Below are 22,414 nucleotides of genomic sequence, written 5' to 3'. Positions count from 1 at the left end.
CACCTAAAACCAGCACGTCCGATCTGATGTCACATTGATGGAATTCATGCATTTAACCAACAGCTAACATTTCAACTCATTCATTTATGATTAGTTAGTCGTTCCACTAGGTGGCGCTCTAACCATTATGCACAAATGGCATAACAAACATTTCCGAGCTCGAGTCTCATCACGCCTATGAGCTTTGGGAGAGATTGGACATTGTGTTTTTGAGTGACAGCAGATTACTGCTTTTTGGCGAGTGATTGAAACTCTATGTGCCGCCATGACCACCCCGTTTCCCTGAATGTAAAAAGCTTCGCAATTTAACATCACAAAGGTCTTTAGATTCCACACACAGGAGATCGCATCAATGTGATGAAATCCCTTGGAGGAGTTCGTCAAAGAACGGTGCCTGAAAAGCGGGGAAAATGTTGCCAAAATTGCACATTAATTTTAAAATGGCTGACTTCCTGTTGGATTTGGGATATTGCTCCAAGAGACTTTTTTGTACATCTTGATATCTCCTATAAGCTTACCAGGTTTCAGACTCATAGATAAAACACAGAGCTGGGGCTGTGGTTTTGAAATTTTGTAGGGGGCGCTGTGGAGCAATTTCGCGCTATTCAATGAAAATGATCACATGACAACAAAGCTTTCCTCCATTTGGAGGTGTGTGCCAAATTCCAAGCCTCTATAAACTTTCCAAGCCCCTCAAAAGCCAATTCATCTTTCATGTTGAACCGTGTTGCCACCAGGGTGCGCCGTTCAGTTTAAAGTCACAATTTTTGCACTGAAGCATCACGAGGGACTGATGGTGATATTCACCGCTTTTGAGGTGGCCACGATGAACCTGTGAAAATCAGTACAACAAAATTAAAGCCATGACATTTCCTGTTGCCATTAGGTGGCGCTGTCCGTATTTCCGACAATGGGCACATCAATCTGTTCAGGGCGGGTCTGATATCATGCCTGTAAAGTCTGGTACTGATCAGACTGGATTTCATTGAGTTATACTAATTTGTTTCTTCATGGCGTGACATCAAAGTTCGCCATGCCGCTGGGGTCACACCCTTTTGCGAAAAGTCACAGTTTTCACTGTACCCCAAGACCAACTCCTTAAGGCTTTCCTGGAGAAATTTGAGGCTGCAGATGTCACCCATCACTATACTGTACCCCAAAGTGTAAAACATGACATTTCCTGTTCCCACTAGGTGGCGCTGTCCTTGATGTCAAATATGGCAGTTGAAATATGTTCAGGGGTGGAGCCTTATCATATGTGTTCACTTTGGTCAAGGTCAGAAAATGTATGACGAAATGAGAGGCAATAAGATTTTCATGGCGAGTCATCGAAATTCGCCATGGCGCCACGGCCTCATAGTATTGTGAAAACTCAAAAGCTCCGCAATTTAACATGGCACAAGGGTGTAGTTGACACTGTCCAAATTTGAAGTTTATAGTACCAAATCCCAAGGAGGAGTTCGCAAAAGTTCGAGGCATGGAAATGGCAAAATTAGAGCCAAAATGTCACCTTCTCTTCCAAATGGCGGACTTCCTGTTGGGTTTGCGTCAATGGGCCCACAGACTTTTTTGTTCGTCTTGGCATGATACACATGTGTGCCAAATTTCATACATGTAGCTCAAACGATGTGGTCGTAGGGCTGCATTTAACAAGGCATAGGTGGCGCTGTAGAGCCATTTCCCAGTGCTCATATGTAAAACCATTAAAATACAAAATTTTTCACCAGACCTGGCATGTGTGCAAAATTTCATGAGTTTTTGAGCATGTTTAGGCCCTCAAAAAGGCCCTTGTTTTGCCTGAATAATAATAATAATAATAAGAAACGGAGCAGATACAATAGGGCCTTCGCACTCTCAGTGCTCGGGCCCTAATTAAAGCTGCAAGCAGCGTTATGAGGGCCCTCGCACCCCCGGCACGTCGAGCCACTGCCAACACCTCAAACCGGCACGTCCGATGTGATGTCACATTGATGGATTTCATGCTTTTAATCACCAGCTAACATTTCATCTTATTCAACCAGGATTATAGTCATGCCACTAGGTGGCGCTCTAACCATTATTGACAAATAGCATAACAAACATTTCCAAGCTCGAGTCTCATCACACCTGGGACCTTTGGGAGAGATTGGACATTGTGTTTTTTAGTGACAGCAGATTACTGCTTTTTGAGAGTGATTGAAACTCTACGTGCCGCCATGACCACCCCGTTTCCCTGAACGGAAAAAGCTTCGCAATTTAACATCACAAAGGTCTTTAGATTCTACACACTGAAGAATGCTTCAATATGATGAAATCCCTTGGAGGAGTTCGTCAAAGTATGAGGCCTGAAAAGGGGGGAAAATGTCATCAAAATTACACATTAATTTTAAAATGGCTGACTTCCTGTTGGATTTGGGATATTGCTCCAAGAGACTTTTTTGTACATCTTGATATCTTACACAAGCTTACCAAGTGTCAGACTCATAGATGAAACACAGAGCAGGGGCTGATGTTTTGAAATATTGTAGGGGGCGCTGTGGAGCCATTTTGCGCTATTCAAGGAAAATGGTTACATAACAACAATGCCTTCATCCATTTAGAGGTGTGTGCCAAATTTCAAGCCTCTATAAACTTTCCAAGCCCCTCAAAAGCCACTTCATCTTTCATGATGAACCGCGTTGCCACCAGGGTGCGCCGTTCAGTTTAAAGTCACAATTTTTGCACTGAAGCATCACGAGGGACTGATGGTGATATTCACCGCTTTTGAGGTGGCCACGATCAACCTGTGAAAATCAGTACAACAAAGTTAAAGCCATGACATTTCCTGTTGCCACTAGGTGGCGCTGTCCGTATTTCCGACAATGGGCACATCAATCTGTTCAGGGCGGGTGTGACATCATGCCTGTAAAGTCTGGTACTGATCAGACTGGATTTCATTGAGTTATACTAATTTGTTTCTTCATGGCGTGACATCAAAGTTCGCCATGCTGCTGGGGTCACACCCTTTCGCGAAAACTCACAGTTTTCACTGTAACCCAAGACCAACTCCTTAAGGCTTTCCTGGAGAAATTTGAGGCTGCAGATGTCACCCATCACTATACTGTACCCCAAAGTGTAAAACATGACATTTCCTGTTCCCACTAGGTGGCGCTGTCCTTGATGTCAAATATGGCAGTTGAAATATGTTCAGGGGTGGAGCCTTATCATATGTGTTCACTTTGGTCAAGGTCAGAAAATGTATGACAAAATGAGAGGCAATAAGATTTTCATGGCGAGTCATCAAAATTCGCCATGGCGCCACGGCCTCATAGTATTGTGAAAACTCAAAAGCTCCGCAATTTAACATGGCACAAGGGTGTAGTTGACACTGTCCAAATTTGAAGGTTATGAAATGAAACCCCAAGGAGGAGTTCGCAAAAGTTCGAGGCATGGAAATGGCCAAAATGTCACCTTCTCTTCCAAATGGCGGACTTCCTGTTGGGTTTGCGTCAATGGGCCCACAGACTTTTTTGTTCGTCTTGGCATGATACACATGTGTGCCAAATTTCATACATGTAGCTCAAACGATGTGGTCGTAGGGCTGCATTTAACAAGGCATAGGTGGCGCTGTAGAGCCATTTCCCAGTGCTCATATGTAAAACCATTAAAATACAAAATTTTTCACCAAACCTGGCATGTGTGCAAAATTTCATGAGTTTTTGAGCATGTTTAGGCCCTCAAAAAGGCCCTTGTTTGGGGTGAATAATAATAATAATTAAAGCTGCAAGCAGCGTTATGAGGGCCCTCGCACCCCCGGCACGTCGAGCCACTGCCAACACCTCAAACCGGCACGTCCGATGTGATGTCACATTGATGGATTTCATGCTTTTAATCACCAGCTAACATTTCATCTTATTCAACCAGGATTATAGTCATGCCACTAGGTGGCGCTCTAACCATTATTGACAAATAGCATAACAAACATTTCCAAGCTCGAGTCTCATCACACCTGCGACCTTTGGGAGAGATTGGACATTGTGTTTTTTAGTGACAGCAGATTACTGCTTTTTGCGAGTGATTGAAACTCTACGTGCCGCCATGACCACCCCGTTTCCCTGAACGGAAAAAGCTTCGCAATTTAACATCACAAAGGTCTTTAGATTCTACACACTGAAGAATGCTTCAATATGATGAAATCCCTTGGAGGAGTTCGTCAAAGTATGAAGCCTGAAAAGAGGGGAAAATGTCATCAAAATTACACATTAATTTTAAAATGGCTGACTTCCTGTTGGATTTGGGATATTGCTCCAAGAGACTTTTTTGTACATCTTGATATCTTACACAAGCTTACCAAGTGTCAGACTCATAGATGAAACACAGAGCAGGGGCTGATGTTTTGAAATATTGTAGGGGGCGCTGTGGAGCCATTTTGCGCTATTCAAGGAAAATGGTTACATAACAACAATGCTTTCATCCATTTGGAGGTGTGTGCCAAATTTCAAGCCTCTATAAACTTTCCAAGCCCCTCAAAAGCCACTTCATCTTTCATGATGAACTGCGTTGCCACCAGGGTGCGCCGTTCAGTTTAAAGTCACAATTTTTGCACTGAAGCATCACGAGGGACTGATGGTGATATTCACCGCTTTTGAGGTGGCCACGATCAACCTGTGAAAATCAGTACAACAAAGTTAAAGCCATGACATTTCCTGTTGCCACTAGGTGGCGCTGTCCGTATTTCCGACAATGGGCATATCAATTTGTTCAGGGCGGGTCTGACATCATGCCTGTAAAGTCTGGTACTGATCAGACTGGATTTCATTGAGTTATACTAATTTGTTTCTTCATGGCGTGACATCAAAGTTCGCCATGCTGCTGGGGTCACACCCTTTCGCGAAAACTCACAGTTTTCACTGTAACCCAAGACCAACTCCTTAAGGCTTTCCTGGAGAAATTTGAGGCTGCAGATGTCACCCTTCACTATACTGTACCCCAAAGTGTAAAACATGACATTTCCTGTTCCCACTAGGTGGCGCTGTCCTTGATGTCAAATATGGCAGTTGAAATATGTTCAGGGGTGGAGCCTTATCATATGTGTGCTCTTTGGTCCAGATCGGAACATGTATGACAGAATGAGAGGCAATAAGATTTTCATGGCGAGTCATCGAAATTCGCCATGGCGCCACGGCCTCATAGTATTGTGAAAACTCAAAAGCTCCGCAATTTAACATGGCCCAGGTGTGTAGTTGACACTGACCAAAGATGAAGCTTATACAACCAAATCCCAAGGAGGAGTTCGCAAAAGTTCGAGGCATGGAAATGGCAAAATTAGAGCCAAAATGTCACCTTCTCTTCCAAATGGCGGACTTCCTGTTGGGTTTGCGTCAATGGGCCCACTGACTTTTTTGTTTGTCGTGGCATGATACACATGTGTGCCGAATTTCATACATGTAGCTCAAACGATGTGGTCGTAGGGCTGCATTTAACAAGGCATAGGTGGCGCTGTAGAGCCATTTCCCAGTGCTCATGAGTAAAACCATTAAAATACAAAATTTTTCACCAGACCTGGCATGTGTGCAAAATTTCATGAGTTTTTGAGCATGTTTAGGCCCTCAAAAAGGCCCTTGTTTGGGGTGAATAATAATAATAATAATAATTAAAGCTGCAAGCAGCGTTATGAGGGCCCTCGCACCCCCGGCGCGTCGAGCCACGCCCAACACCTGCAACCAGCACGTCCGATGTGATGTCACATTGATGGAATTCATGCATTTAACCACCAGCTAACATTTCATCTCATTGAACCATGATTAGAGTCGTCCCAATAGGTGGCGCTCTAACTATTACCGACAAATGGCATACCAAACATTTCCGAGCTCGAGTCTCATCACACCTGAGACGTTTGGGAGAGATTGGACATTGTGTTTTTGAGTGACAGCAGATTACTGCTTTTTGGAGAGTGATTCAAACTCCACGTGCCGCCATGACCACCCCGTTTCCCTGAACGTGAAAACCTTCGCAATTTAACATCACAAAGGTCTTTAGATTCCAAAAACTGGAGATTGGTTCAATATGATGAAATCCCTTGGAGGAGTTCGTCAAAGAACAATGCCTGGAAAGAGGGGAAAATGTCGCCAAAATTACACATTAATTTTAAAATGGCTGACTTCCTGTTGGATTTGGGATATTGCTCCAGGAGACATTTTTGTACATCTTGATATCTCCTATAAGCTTACCAGGTTTCAGACTCATACATAAAACACAGAGCTGGGGCTGATGTTTTGAAATTTTGTAGGGGGCGCTGTGGAGCCATTTTGCGCTATTCAATGAAAATGATCACATAACAACAAAGCCTTATGCACATTGGAGGTGTGCGCCAAATTTCAAGACTTTTTAAACTTTCCAAGCCCCTTAAAAGCCACTTCATTTTTCATGGTGAACAGCGTTGCCACCAGGGTGCGCCGTTCAGTTTAAAGTCACAATTTTCGCACTGCAGCATCAAGAAGGACTGATGGTGATATTCATCGCTTTTGAGGTGGCCACAATGAACCTGTGAAAATCAGTACAACAAAGTGTAAGCCATGACATTTCCTGTTCCCACTAGGTGGCGCTCTTCATATTCCTGACAATGGGCACATCAATCTGTTCAGGGTGGGTCTGACATCACGCCTGTAATGTCTGGTACTGATCAGACTGGATTTCATTGAGTTATACTAATTTGTTTCTTCATGGCGAGACATGAAAGTTCGCCATGCTGCTGGGGTCACACCCTTTCGTGAAAAGTCACAGTTTTCACTGTAACCCAAGACCAACTCCTTAAGGCTTTCCTGGAGAAATTTGAGGCTGCAGATGTCACCCATCACAATACTGTACCCCAAAGTGTAAAACATGACATTTCCTGTTCCCACTAGGTGGCGCTGTCCCTGGTGTCAAATATGGCAGTTGAAATATGTTCAGGGGTGGAGCCTTATCATATGTGTTCACTTTGGTCAAGGTCAGAAAATGTATGACAAAATGAGAGGCAATAAGATTTTCATGGCGAGTCATCGAAATTCGCCATGGCGCCACGGCCTCATAGTATTGTGAAAACTCAAAAGCTCCGCAATTTAACATGGCACAAGGGTGTAGTTGACACTGTCCAAATTTGAAGCTTATAGGACCAAATCCCAAGGAGGAGTTCGTTAAAGTTCGAGGCATGGAAACGGTAAAATCAGAGCCAAAATGTCACCTTCAATCCAAAATGGCGGACTTCCTGTTGGGTTTAGGACATTGCCATAATAGACTTTTTTGTTCGACTCTGAAAGTTATATAGGTGTACCGACTTTCAAACATGTAGATCATACCCATACCGGGGGCTCGCGTTTTTCATTTTTCTAGGTGGCGCTACTGAGCTAATTTTCCGTGGCCATGTCTGAGAACATTAAAATACGTAAATTTTCACCAGACCTGACGCGTGTGCAAAATTTCATGAGTTTTCGAGCATGTTTAGGCCCTCAAAAGGCCAATTCATTTGCCGAAATAATAATAATAATAATAAACAGAGCAATTACAATAGGGCCTTCGCACTGTCAGTGCTCGGGCCCTAATAATAATAATAATAATAATTAAAGCTGCAAGCAGCGTTATGAGGGCCCTCGCACCCCCGGCGTGTCGAGCCATGCCCAACACCTGAAACCAGCACGTCCGATCTGATGTCACATTGATGGAATTCATGCATTTAACCACCAGTTAACATTTCATTTGGTTCAACCATGAGTATAGTCGTCCCACTAGGTGGCGCTCTAACCATTATAGACAAAGGGCATAACAAACATTTCCGAGCTCGAGTCTCATCACGCCTGCGACCTTTGGGAGAGATTGGACTTTGTGTCTTTGAGTGACAGCATATTACTGCTTTTTGGCCAGTGATTGAAACTCCACGTGCCGCCATGACCACCCCGTTTCCTTGAACGTAAAAAGCTTCGCAATTTAACATCACAAAGGTCTTTAGATTCCACACACTGGAGAATGGTTCAATATGATGAAATCCCTTGGAGGAGTTCGTCAAAGTATGAAGCCTGAAAAGAGGGGAAAATGTCGCCAAAATTACACATTAATTTTAAAATGGCTGACTTCCTGTTGGATTTGGGATATTGCTCCAAGAGACTTTTTTGTACATCTTGATATTTTCCATAAGCTTACCAGGTTTCAGACTCATAGATGAAACACAGAGCTGGGGCTGATGTTTTGAAATTTTGTAGGGGGCGCTGTGGAGCAATTTCGCGCTATTCAATGAAAATGATCACATGACAACAAAGCCTACATCCATTTGGAGGTGTGTGCCAAATTTCAAGCCTCTATAAACTTTCCAAGCCCCTCAAAAGCCACTTCATCTTTCATGGTGGACCGCGTTGCCACCAGGGTGCGCCGTTCAGTTTAAAGTCACAATTTTTGCACTGAAGCATCACGAGGGACTGATGGTGATATTCACCGCTTTTGAGGTGGCCACGATGAACCTGTGAAAATCAGTACAACAAAGTTAAAGCCATGACATTTCCTGTTGCCACTAGGTGGCGCTGTCCGTATTTCCGACAATGGGCACATCAATCTGTTCAGGGCGGGTCTGACATCATGCCTGTAAAGTCTGGTACTGATCAGACTGGATTTCATTGAGTTATACTAATTTGTTTCTTCATGGCGTGACATCAAAGTTCGCCATGCTGCTGGGGTCACACCCTTTCGCGAAAACTCACAGTTTTCACTGTAACCCAAGACCAACTCCTTAAGGCTTTCCTGGAGAAATTTGAGGCTGCAGATGTCACCCATCACTATACTGTACCCCAGTGGCGTGCACAGACATTTTGGGGGGCAAGTGCTCCAGGGGGAAAAAAGGGCACTTTTTGCATATGTGGAAAACCAGCCACACATTAGCAGAAAACCACTGTTTCTGGAATGATCTCCCCTCAGTTTTTGGGTAAGGTATATCAGGCTGACATGGGCCCACATTGCAGCACATTGAAACGTATCTGTCATTGCGCTTTATTTTAAATGTATGGATGTGTGTTGGATCTGTTGGGTATTGTAAAGCTGCTAACTTTGACATTATGTGATCGATCTGTTCTTCCTCATTGTGGTCTTCAGAGAGCACTACATCAGTGTCTGTAGGCCTAACTGAACCTGTTGCTGCATTGGTCGCGGCTTCATCTGTTTCTATATCTCCCTCTTCTGCTATGCTGGTAGATGGCATAGAGCTGCTTCCCTGCTGTGACTGACTACAATGGAACAATAATAATAATAGTAGTATTATTATTTATTATAATAATAAGCTTAAACAGATAGTTTTAATAATAACCCATACTGCAAGTCTTGTAACATAGAAATAACTTTCGTAGGTACAAAATAATAGTTAGCTCAATGCCTGCTGATTAAGTTCATTAAAAACTAAGTGTGAACAGCTTTTAAGATTTTCCAATAGAATTAACTGCAAGGAGCAGGTTACATTAAAACATTAAAATAGAACCTGACTCTGCCCTTGACTCTGACCTTTCATCTTCATTTTCCTTTGCTTTCATCCAAGAGAGCAGAGAACTGCTTCCCTGGGCTGCCTGTTGTAGATCCCTTTCTTTCTCCTTTCTCAGCCTCTCTTTCCTAGGCATTATGCTTGCTGAAATTAGTAAATAAATAGACCAAAATGTATGAGAACGAATAAGACTGACTGTGGTCATTACAAGAACAGGTCAGAATGGTCGTTTTCACAGGCAATTGGGAACTGCCTATTTTTCCTTTAGCAAATTAATGTGTTAATGTTGCCAATATGTTACACCAAAAACAATTAACATGTCTAACCAGTGCTTCTCAAAACTTTTAACATGCACCACCCCCAACACCGTACCCTTCAAACTACCAATAACAACGTCACTGTTCTGTCACAATCAGGTCACAACACAGTGCGTAAATGTCTGCGAGCATCGCTGAGTCAGTAACAACCAGTTAGGCTAAAGACTGCATCTTTAGACAGTTTGACGGTGTTCTAACTTTCTCACAGGAGACACCTACTAAAGACAGTCAAAGACATTAATTTCAATCTTACCAAAGTAGGACAGTAGTTGACGTTAGTTATGGAAAGGCTAATCCACAAAAACGGAGAAACGTCCATAATTCTATTATTCATAATCATGTCAAGGTTTTAGGTTTTTCTGCAGTTCCATCTCTAAAAAGTGTGATGTCTTCCCGTCACTGACTTCAGTTTGAAAACTTTGTATTTATTCACAGATTTCCGTGAGATCATCCTAAAATTTGTAACGAAAAATGGGCTCAAAAGAGCCCTCTGCCTAACGGCATGTAGCCTATAGCATAACGTGATATTTTCAATAGTGTATGCAAAAAGGTCGGAATTGATGGAGAGTGGGGTTGCCTAAATGGTTTAGGTTACATTTTAAATGTGTCGTTTTTTTGTTTATCCATATGGATGGATGGAGGGGGCAAGCTGGCAAAGTTTGTCATGTGCAGTTTCTGACAGGCTACTTCACAACAAAACAATTGCAGGTTGGTCTTAGAGGGCAAACAGAATAATTTCACTCGATTCATGGGTTACCTGACTGGTTGGGAAGGGAAAGAGCTGCCGTGTTGTCCGCCGTGGCTCCCAGTCGCTATAGTTAGCCTACTATGCCTACTCCAAGTAGTCCTATGTCATGCCGCTGCTACACGCCTCACAACAAATGAACTGCAAGCGTGTTCACGTGACACGGTGACAGTGAAAAAGCGACAGGGTTCGGGTGTCTTTGAAGAAGGGGCACAAATCAAGCCATTATTTTCACACCTTTTTAAATCGCGCAGCTTTAAAAAAAAAATCACGTCTTTCAAAAGGGCACTTTTTTGGACTGAGGGCAAAAGGGCAAGTGCTTCAGCACCACCTCGTCTCTATCTGTGCACGCCAGTGATTATCTGCATTTACAACTCTTCTCCTGTCCTGTTGTCACCACAGAAAAAGCTTTGTAAAGGAAATTGGATCAAGGTGTTTTGATCTTCTTGGCTCAAAACTTCAAGTGTTCATGATGTAAATGTAGACAAAAGGCTTCTCTGTTTACATCCTTCTTGCAAAAGACAAAAGAATAGGTGATGTTGCCATGTTCCATGGTTAATCTCCAACTTGGGCTAATCCATTGTCCTTCATACACATAGGCAATTGGCCTGTTTCCAGTTCGTTTAACTGTATAATGTCCTGCAACAAGTCATATTCTTTGAGTCAGACGAGCAGGTCTGTCTCACCAGAGCAGTTCACCTTCCCAGCTACTGGTGAATCAACCTTCCATTCAGGTTCAGAGCAGTTGAAAAGTTGGCAGTGTTCCTGGATGTGTTGCCAAAGCAACCAAACAAACTGTCTTGCTCTCAGTGATGCTATAGGGCCACAGTCCAGAAGAATGTGTAGCCAGTGGCATCACAAGCATAACCATTGGTCTCGTTGTTTATGTGAGCGGTTGTGTTCATAAACTGCCACCAGTAGTTGTTGAAAACCCATGCGGGTACTGGGTGTGGTTTGCTCTGTTCCGGTGCGTTCCCTGTCATCCCACTCAGGGTCCACAGGCACAAGAAGATGCACAGCACATTCCCAGCCATTCTAATGAGTACCTGTGGCTCAGTTGGTTTCTTCACCGGATTGAGACGAGGGGCCCTGGAGGCTTTCCCCCCCCCTTTGTTCCCGGTCTTCCTGCCACTTACTCCGAGCTGGCCTGGATGTGTGTCACCTTCTTGCAGTGCGCTTGATATATCCAAGTGTTCCTTCCAGCAATCTTCACTGCTGTGGTCGTCATCAGCAGCATCCGATATGGACCTTCCATCGTGGACTGGGCCAGCACTTCCTCTCCATGGCCTTATCATCATCCGATCTCCAGACTTCAGGCTCTGCTCCTGCGGAGAAACAGAATCATCTGGCAGATCATTTGTTCTCATGACTACTTTACTTTTAAACATTTTCAAGCATCTAATCTGCTAATATGCTCTCTCTTCTGCTTTTCTATCATCACTACAGAAGACTGGAACTCTAAATAGAATAGAATAGAATAGAATAGAATTCAACTTTATTGTCATTGCACATGCACAGGTACAGGGCAACGAAATGCAGTTTGCATCCATCCAGAAGTGCTTTAGTGATATAGATATATTACAATATATATTAGCAATAATATAGATATGTGAGTATATTACAGAAATGGGTCTATTATGGTATGTTATAATGTACACGGTATGAAGTATGTTGTGAATATTCTATAACTATAAGTATGTACAGGCTGTAGTGAGTACAAGCTATGTACAGGATATGGACAGGATATAAATATGAAAAACTATACAGAATATGAAATAAATAACTTTACAGAATCTGGGATATACAGCTATACAGAAATGGGAACTATGCAAGTTGTAAACAGTTGTAGGATTAAAGATTATCGAATGTACAGAATGATTATTTACACAGAGCTATACAGTAGTGCAGTTAAGATAAGTGAGGGTGTAGATAGTTTCTACAGAGGCTATATAAAGTGCTAGTGGTTGTGAGTGGTGGTTCAGTCCATGTTATTATTGTGTTTGAGGGTACAGTTGTCCATTGTGGGTGTGTGTATGTTCAGTCCATGAGTTTAACATGGGTCAGATGTCAGGAGGCAGAGTTCAGGAGTCTGACAGCTGTGGGGAAGAAGCTGTTCCGGTACCTGGTGGTCTTAGTCCGGAGGCTCCTGTAGCGCCTCCCAGAGGGCAGGAGGGTGAAGAGTCCATGTGATGGGTGACTGGGGTCTTTGATGATTTTCCCAGCCCTTTTCAGACACCGCTTCCTGTAGATGTCTTTAATGGCAGGAAGTGGTGCTCCGGCGATGCGCTGGGCAGTTTTCACAACCCTCTGCAACGCCTTCCGGTCCGAGGCAGAGCAGTTCCCGTACCAGACTGTTATACAGTTGGTCAGGATGCTCTCGATGGTGCAGCGATAGAAGTTCACCAGGATGTCTGAGGACAGGTGGTTCTTCCTCAGAGTCCTCAAGAAGAAGAGGCGCTGGTGAGCCTTCTTGACCAGCTTGGAGCAGTTGGTCGTCCAGGTGAGATCCTCGGAGATGTGGACTCCCAGGAACTTGAAGCTGCTCACACGCTCCACAGCCGTCCCCTTAATGTGGATGGGTGGATGTGGGTCAGCATTCCTCCTGTAGTCCACGATGAGCTCCTTGGTCTTCTCGGTGTTAAGCAGCAGGTTGTTTCTGTCGCACCACTCAGCCAGACGATCCACCTCCTCCCTGTAGGCGGCCTCATCGTTGTCACTGATGAGGCCAATCACCGTGGTGTCATCTGCAAACTTAATGATGGTGTTGGAACCATCAGCAGGTCTGCAGTCGTGGGTGAAGAGGGAGTAGAGGAAAGGGCTCATCACACAGCCTTGTGGTACACCGGTGTTCATCGTGATTGTAGATGAGCAGCGGTTATCCAGCCGGACATGTTGGGGGCGGTTGGTCAGGAAGTCCAGTAACCATTTGCAGATGAGGGAACTGATACCCAGGTCTGTCAGTTTCCTGATGAGTTGTGAGGGGTGGATTGTATTGAATGCTGAACTGAAGTCTATAAACAGCATTCTGGCGTAGGTGTTGTTGTTGTCCAGGTGTGAGAGGACAGAGTGCATTGCGATGGAGACTGCATCCTCTGTGCTCCTGTTCCGGCGGTATGCGAATTGGTGGGGGTCCAGGGTGGGGGGGAGACAGGATTTGAAGTGTGCTAGGACCAGTCGCTCTAAGCACTTAGTGATGATGGGGGTGAGTGCTACTGGGCGGTAATCATTGAGGCAAGATGGGTTGGAGTTTTTGGGTATCGGGACGATGGAGGTGGATTTGAAGCAGGCCGGTACCACAGCGTGGGCCAAGGACAGATTGAATATGTCTGTGAGCACTCCTGCAAGCTCCCCAGAACACGCTCTGAGAACACGCCCGGGGATGCCATCAGGGCCTGCAGCCTTGTGGACATTGATCCTGCTCAGCACCGCTCCTACATCGGTGGGGGAGAGAGTCATAGGTTGGTGGTCTGGCGTCATGTCTGCTTTGGTTGTGGTTGTGGGGTTCCCTCGCTCAAAACGAGCATAAAAGTTGTTGAGCTCGTTGAGGAAGGAGACATCAGAGGATGCGGGGGAGGGTTTGGTGGTCCTGTAGTCTGTGATGGTCTGGAGTCCTTGCCACATGCGTCGGGGGTTGGAGTTGGAGAAGTGTTCTTCTACCTTCTTTTTGTAATGGTGTTTGGCTTTTTTGATGCCCTTCTTTAGATTAGCCCTGGCTGTACTGTAGGCGTGTGCATCTCCTGACCTAAAGGCAGTGTTGCGGGCCTTCAGGAGGAGACGAACATCCCGGTTCATCCAAGGCTTCTGGTTGGGGTACATGGTGATCCGTTTCTGGGTGGTGACACTGTCTGTGGTTTTGGAGATGTAATCCAGTACAGATGAGGCGTACTGGTCCAGGTCTGTGTGGGTGAACATATTCCAGTCTGTGTTTTTAAATCTGTCCTGGAGCACTGCGTCTGTCCCCTCTGGCCACACTTTAATTGTCCTCACAGCAGGTTTCACACGTTGGATGAGTGGTGAATACCGAGGTGTGAGGAACAGGGAGAGATGGTCCGATTGTCCAATGTGGGGGAGGGGTGTGGCTTTGTAGGCTCCAGCCAGGTTGGAATACACATGGTCTAAAGTCTTGTCTCCTCTGGTGTGGCAGGAGACATGTTGGTGGAATCTGGGGAGGACTGTCTTTAAGTTGGTGTGGTTGAAGTCGCCAGCAACAATAAAAGCAGCCTCGGGGTGTTTATTCTGGTGTTTGTTAATGGCTGCAGAAAGTTCTTTCATGGCCAACCTAGCATTAGCGTCGGGGGGTATATACACGGCAGTGAGTATGATCGAAGTGAATTCTCTGGGGAGATAATAAGGTCTGCATTTGACCATTAAAAACTCCGCATTAGGTGAGCAGTGACTCTCAGTAGTAGTGGAGTTCATGCACCAAGCATTGTTAATATAAATGCACAAACCTCCACCTCTGGTCTTGCCGGAGTCATCTGCTAGCCTGTCGGCTCGGTGTGTGTGGCGTCCTGCTAACTCGATAGCATTGTCCGGGCAGCTGTTGTTCAGCCATGTTTCGGTGAAAAACATGACATTTGAGTCCATAATCCGTCTGTTGTTAGTGATGGAGAGCCGTATCTCATCCATTTTGTTTGCCAGAGAACGGACATTGGCGAGAAAAATACTGGGTAAAGGCAGCCGGTGTGGTGTTAGCTTTAGCTTAGCCCGTAGCCCTCCGCGCCTACCTCGCCTTTGTTTACGATCTCGGCGCCGTCTGCGTGCACTTCCGCCCAGCCGGGGAGAGTGGGCAGCCTCCGGTGTTCTGGAGATCTCTGGGATGAGTCGGAGATCGGCGATAAAACTGTTGGAGTTGTGAGTCCAGATGTCCAGAAGCTCTTGTCTGCTGTAGGTCAGCAACGCACAGCAATTCTGGACGAATAATCCGGTTAAAAGTAGATAAAAAACCGCTAAATAGCAGATTCTGGAGAGACACTGAGCCTCGCGTTGTTCACGCGCCGCCATCTTGGAAAGAAAGCTCTAACATGTGTAATCTCAAAGAGTCAAACCATTCTCTGTTGGAGTAATCCTCATGTACTTATTCTATACAGTCTAACCATGTCCTGCCTGTCTTCCTAAATCTTAACTTTACTGCCTGCAAAAAGTTTTTTTTTTTTTTTTGGAAGTATTTAATAATCCTAGAGTGAGTATAACGACTGCTCATCTCCCTCCTGTTTGAGACATGGTATAGCCAATGGCTCAAAATAGCAGCAGTCTTATACAAATTATTAGGCAGTACTGGTTTATCACACAGATAAAAAAAATCATCCTGCAAGCTCGCTCCCTCTGCAAGTCACAACTGTTTTCCTGCTGTAGGTGAGTGGGCCTGCATGTCTGCTGATGCTGTACTGATAAAAGGTTAACACCATGTTTAACTACAGCTGCCTCGTTTGTGATCTTATCTGCAAAAACTTTCCCTAATGCAACTGGATCTTTCCCTCACATGTGTGCTGCACATTTACAAACGGCAATTCCACTGGTTAATAACACTGCATCCAGCAGATTTTGCAAGAGTTTGGTGTGTTCTACAGGTTTCCCTGTAGAAGTTGTCACACCTCGTCTCACTCACTGCACTACAAAGAAATGTACAGTAGCAAATGTATACTGCCTATCAGTGTATATTGTCTCTCTACAGCTTTACACGCTTCCGTTAAAGCTAGCATCTCTGCTGCTCAAGCAAATATGAAACATGCTAGTTGTCCTACACAGATAACTCTCTCTCACTGTCTGCTACAGTAAAACCTGTTCTAGTCTGTCCCTCTGCTATTGTAAAACTCAAATCATCAACAAACCAAACCTTTCCCTCAACGAGTGGCACATCTATTAAGTCATCCCTCAGCTTACACGTCTTCTCCTCGCGCTCTCTACACTCATGAGAAGTGCCCTCCTCCGTTGGCAAAAAGGGTTTGACAGATTCAGAATTGTGCACCACTTTATGGTAATGTCAGGGGTTAAGACATTTGTTCACAAGTAAGAGAAATAAGACACTGCAGACCGACTCAGAGAGTTTAAGAACGTGCACACGGGTGAATGCCTCTGAGAAGACAGACACACCGAGAACAGGCTGCTTGCTTTATTTATAGGCCAAAATGGGTTACATAGCACTTCCTCTTTTAACGGAAAGGGGAGAGCTCAGGCATTGTCTCAGCTATCTAACCTCTGCACACAAACTGAAAAATAACGACACAGCAGTATATAATGCTTCTCTGACATCACAGACACTGAAGTAAAGAATGCATCGTATATCATGTCTTGTCAAACATCTCAAACACTGAAGTAAGGAATGCATCGTGTTTTGTTTAACAATAGGCTTGGTTATGTGAAAATATATGAACACTTGATTATAAGGCACACTTGATTATATTGTATTTCATAAAAATCCTCTTACATTTCCCTCCTGATGTTAATATATTTCACAGGTTTTAATCAATGCATAGTCACATTTTCAACTTGCATGTCATTTAGTGAAAACATACATGATCATCAGTTAAAATTCATCTTCTTCAAGTTCAATCTCTGCGTGTGGTTCGTATTGGGGTAGGGAGACATATGCTAGTAGTTTTGTGGTGAACATATTGTTTACCATTCTGTGGACACAGGGCAATATGCATGTTGAGAATAAGCAAAGGAGTATGAGCAGTACTCCAACGAGTACTAGTCCTTTCATGAGCAACGTCTTCCATGACCCACTAAGAAGCCATGTGAGCCAGTCCTCTTTACCAGTGATGTAGTCCTGTCGTTGAGCTTGACTCAGTTGTCGCAGCACGTCCAGTGCGTCAGTCATATTGTTGGAGTGCACATTATCAGGAATGTATGTGCAGCAAGTCGTGTTGAAGAGCACACATAAGCCTCCTTTCTCGGCTAGTATCATGTCCAATGCGACTCGGTGTTGCATTATTGTGATGCGCACTGCATCGATTTCTTCATTCTGAGCCTTGTTGATCTTTGTTGAAGCATTCAGAAACAGTCCAAAACGATAGTCTAAAGTCTCTATTCATAGTGCGTGCTTTCCTACTCCGATCCAGGGAAACAAAGCGTGTGTTACCTTCTGGCTGTCGGTCCAGAGTTTGAAGTCATCTGGCACGTCAGTTCCCCAGATCGAGTCGTGAGCTTGCACGTCTGTAGTGCTCCTCTTGCGTCTCGTCTGATGTGGTTCCGCTGTAATTTTGAAGGTGTGGTCAGATACCAGAACAGGGGCGCAGAGTCCGGTGCTGTTTGGTGGTAGCATGAAATAGACTTTCTGGCCACACGCCCAGGCTGCACCCTGCACCCAGTATGTACCTGTTGATGAGCCGTTGCCATCCCAGTCTGGTGCCGTCAGGATCATGGAGCAGTTTCCATTTTGTCCTAATTTCTTCAGACCCTGGGGCGTACCTGTCTGGCCGGTTTCTCCTGTGAAGTTAAAACACACTGGGTGTTGTATGTCGGGTGGCAAGACAACTGAGAATGATTTCAGTTGTTTGTGGCTGACGTTTATATGCACCCAGTAGGCTGCGTCACAGGTGTAGTTTATGTTTGGGTACTGGTGGGTGCAGTTTGTTATGTTGTAGATTAGAGCCTTCACACTCTGTGGGACTATATATTGTGTAGTATTGTGGCATTTGTTGCTGGTTTGGTCCTTTATGGATCCGCCTATTACCATTACAGGTTTTCCTGGTGTTGAGCAGTTCCCGGTAATGGCCTTGTCGTATATGCAGAGGGCTTCAGCCTTGGTCGGGGGTTTTCCATATACCGTGGCATGGAGTGCTGTTGTAGGCAGATGTGAGCAGACGTAGCAGTTTGTGGCATTGCCTTCTCCGTGCACTCTGTCATGGACATACCTGTACCATGCATTGTTCAGCCACGGGTGGTTGTGTTCTTTGTCTATCTCCTTCAGGTGTGAGTTGTCATACGACCATTTTTTCTGCAGGTGGTGCTGTGGGTCTTCGTCCTTCCAGGTGAACATCAGTAGGCTCACTAGGAGCGCTATGCCAGCCACTATGAGGACAAATTTCTTCATGGTGACCTAGTACACCTAAAACCTCTGGTGAGTGGACTACCAGCAAAGTGAAGAGGCGGGATATACCCAATCAGCCCTTCCTCCACCGGTAGATCACCTAGAGATCCAGGGGAACCGGCGTCTAAACGTCTGGATTGTCACTCACTTTTTTACAGTGGCTTTTGGTGGATCCAGGACGGTCGTTCCACAATTTTACAGGCTGTGGGTGTGGTCAGGAGTACTTGGTATGGCCCTTCCCACCTTGGAGAGGCCCAGTTTTTCCTTTGGAGCACCTTGATCAGGATCCAGTCACCTGGGTTCAACCTGCAAGAGACTGGAGAAGATTACTCGGCAGTTGATTGCTTAGTATCACTTCTTTATTCTCAAACAGTTTTGTGATCCATTCTGCCATCGTTGTTTCTGCGGCAGATTTATTGATTGGCTCACTAGTTATTGGCAGAGGAAACGCTCTGCCATGTATGACCTCAAACGGAGTCAGACCACTTGCTCCTTGAGTTATTCTCATCCATAGCTTAACTAAGCTCAAACATTCAGGCCATGGTCTTTTAGTTTCTTCCATACATTTTCTTAATCTCTGTTTAATTGTGCCGTTAGTTCTTTCGACTAATCCTGCACTTTGTGGATGATAAGTACAATGGTGTTTTATGCTAAAACCTAAAGCTTCAGAGATTTTACTTATTACTTCATTTACAAAATGTGTGCCATTGTCAGATCGTATTAACCCTTTAAGACCTACCATAGAACCAAGTCCGCCAGAGCTTATATTATATTTTTACATGCTGTGGAGCCATTTTTGGGAGCATTTCAAGTTGCTATACATCAATACAACCATTATAGCCCAGATTTTAATAATATGTATTCATTAAGTGCATAGTAATTACATAAATTGCAAAAAAGTGCAATAAACTACAAAAAAATTGAAAATCGTTTTTGCTTTTTTAACATATATTTGTAGTTAGAGAAATTTAAGAGGCTTATCCCTCAAAACTGTAAATACAAAAAAGTTGCACAAACTAGTTTCCCACCACAGGGAATTTATTTTGAGTGTCTTCATAGTTTTATTTTTGAAATACATCAATTTTTATACACTGCAGGAAAAACGAAAATAAATATTATACTGCAAATTTGCAAAAAAGCAGCATATGCATCAAAATAAACTATTTCCAGCAGTGCAATATGAGTCCTAAGCATCCCAGAAACGACACAGAAAGTCATAAAGTCAAAGATAACTTTTAAAAAGACCAGTATATGCCCTGAGGCCCTGATCATAAAAAAGACTACATTTCCGCGAAAATGACGTCACTTCCGGTTTCGGGCAGGTAATGGCGGAAATGCAAAAGTTCGCGCTGACGTCTATTCCAACGTAGGAAGTCTTATGAACAGCTGATCGGATTGGCAAAGCGTGTTTCTTGAATATTATGTTTTTGTTCCTGCAAGCGCTTTTTATGCAGTTTTTGCAAAGCTTTATGTGGAAGGAAACTGTGACCTAGGACAAGCTGATGGCATAAAATGTAAGTACAACTCCTCCGGTTTCATATGCAAAAAAAATTTTTGCGCTAGCTTACGTGGTTGCAGAGCTACTGGGATTTAAAAATAGTTACGCAAAACAGAGCGTGCCCGCTCCGATCGGCTGTAAAGGGTTAAACTTGGGATGCCATATGTTGGTATAAAATGGTTGCACAAACATTTTGCTACTGAAATTGCATCTGCTTTTTTCACTGGGTATATTTCTGGTCATTTGGAAAATACATCTATTATCACAAGTGCATATTTGGAGGATTGCGATTCGTTTAGTTCTATAAAATCCATGTGGATAGTGTGAAATGGGTGCGGTGGTTTAGGGAAACGCCCTCGCTTTGGTCTTAAATTTCCCTGTGCATTGTGTTTTTGGCAAACCATGCATGTTCTGATAAATTCTTTTGCTGAACTTTCAAAATTTATAGTGTAAAAGTGTGTATTGTATTGTTTATCTATACTATATCTCCCTCCTGTTGACACATGTATTTACTTCATGTGTCACTACAACCGCTGTCCTGTGTAACGACTCTGGTAATATTGGTTTTCCATCACAGACCATTAAGTCATCTTTCAGTTGTGCTCCACATTTCAGCCACTTGTTTTGTTCAGTGATTGTTGCAGCTTGTTGTTCGGTTTTTAGAACATTAGGTGGTATTTGTGGGCAGCAGTCGGATACTAGTAGCTCTGCCAATTGTTGTGCAGCCTGTTTTGCTGCTTGATCTGCAAAATTATTTCCTTTTGTGACAATAAAATTGTCTTTTTGATGTGCTGCACATTTGCGAAGTGCCAATTGTTCTGGCAAGGTGATCACTTCTAATAAGATTTTTAATAAGCTGCCGTGTTTCACTGGGTTACCCGTAGAGGTAACCATACCTCCGTTATGCCAAATGTTTGCTAAGTGATGCACTGCTGAAAGAACAAACTGGCTGTCAGTGTATATATTTATATTTTGGCCTGTGTGCAATTCATATGCACATATGACTGCTTACGTGCAGCTGACTCTTTTACTGTCTCTGCTGCGGCTACACAGGCTTACACATGCAGGCAGGCCTGATGCAACAGAGTCTAAATTTCACCGGGAATGTTAATGAGCATTGTTTTCCTCCAAACGCTTGTGTTATCGCAGCCTTCATATAACCTGCTCCTCTATCTACACGTAAGTAGAAAGGCTTATTATAGTCAGGCAGTGCTAAAACTGTATCTGTCTGTAATGCCTATTTTTAAATAACTGAATGCTTCTTCTTCTTTTTTCTATTTTTTTTTCTTCTATAGATGCAACATTACACTTTCACTCAAGACATTTTTAGATGATGTCTAGTTTTTCAAAAAATTCACACATCTTACATATTTCAAACTTTGAAGTTTTTGTTTTGTGTATATATATATTTTCCTAAACTTTGCATTGTTCATAGCTCACAGTTCTAAAACTGGGCATTTGTAAATCATATGCCTAATCACTATGTGTCACCGTAATCCACAAGTATTGGCACAAATTTGTTTCCAAACCAACAAAATAATCCAAAAAACAAAAAAAAAACAAAAACATACATGAGTCAGGACAAAGAAAAATGCTGCCAGAAACAAAGCAGAAGTGTGAGGGGAAACTGAGCTCACAGACAGCTGCATGTGTTGGCTTTTAATAGCATGCAGCCTCTGCTCTAAAAAAAACAATAAATAAAAAATAAAAGAAAATGTGTAACATGCTCATCAACTTAGCGGTGTCCACACATTTAATTCAGCTTCATAATCCTGTAGGTTTAGTTATTATCTACAGGGTTTGGCTTATTAGTTGTTATTATAGATGTGCTCTGTATCTCAGTAATATTTATCTAGGATAAATGACAGGTTTTCAAGCAGGTTAAGTGCCTCTATGCACCTAATTGGTTTAGATATTGCCTTTATTTTCTTCATCTCATATTTCATTATACTGAGTTTGAGCAAACCTTAAGCTTGATGCAGACTACTTCATAACAATTGTCCATCTCACATCATACTGGCTAGGATACTTCTTTTCAATATTAATATTATATTTTTATTAATTATTATCATCTTTTTCTGTCTATATAATAACAATAGTATATTACAATATTTTATTAGTGTATATCACTATACTACTACTGAGCCAATTTAATAGTTAGGATCATCTTACTCAGCAAACAGATAATTTATAGTTCATCCAATCTGTACAATTAGCTTTTTCTCTGAACAGGTTTGTGCCTACTTTTAGACTGGTCTTCTGTTTGCCTCATCTCAGATCCAACCTTCAGTCACATTTATTCTCTCTGTTGCATGTCGAACCAAGTAAGGCAAGTTTATTTGTATAGCACAATTCAACAGCAAGGTGA

The 22,414-nt window shown here is 43.4% G+C and overlaps 1 protein-coding gene across 1 annotated transcript; it reads right to left on the bottom strand.

Annotated features, from left to right (window-relative positions):
• Positions 1–16,551: 16,551 nt before the first annotated feature.
• On the bottom strand, positions 16,552–19,654 carry LOC147303347 (uncharacterized). Its single transcript, XM_086280883.1, has one exon. The coding sequence runs from the start codon at positions 18,549–18,551 to the stop codon at positions 17,547–17,549; it is 1,005 nt and encodes a 334-aa protein (XP_086137009.1). The 5' UTR covers positions 18,552–19,654; the 3' UTR covers positions 16,552–17,546.
• Between the last annotated feature and the right edge of the window lie 2,760 nt (positions 19,655–22,414).

The sequence above is a fragment of the Aulonocara sp. 'chitande type north' Nkhata Bay genome, linkage group LG22 (genome assembly GCF_057382095.1).
Source record: "Aulonocara sp. 'chitande type north' Nkhata Bay isolate Kocher_YH1m ecotype deep benthic linkage group LG22, A_spYH_male_GT1.1, whole genome shotgun sequence".
NCBI classification, from domain to species: domain Eukaryota; kingdom Metazoa; phylum Chordata; class Actinopteri; order Cichliformes; family Cichlidae; genus Aulonocara; species Aulonocara sp. 'chitande type north' Nkhata Bay.
Note: the sequence above shows the minus strand (reverse complement) of the source record. Positions and strands in the feature narration are given on the sequence as shown.

Excerpts from the sequence above, each read along its gene's own strand:
- LOC147303347 (XM_086280883.1), bottom strand. The coding sequence starts at position 18,551 with ATGAAGAAATTTGTCCTCATAGTGGCTGGCATAGCGCTCCTAGTGAGC.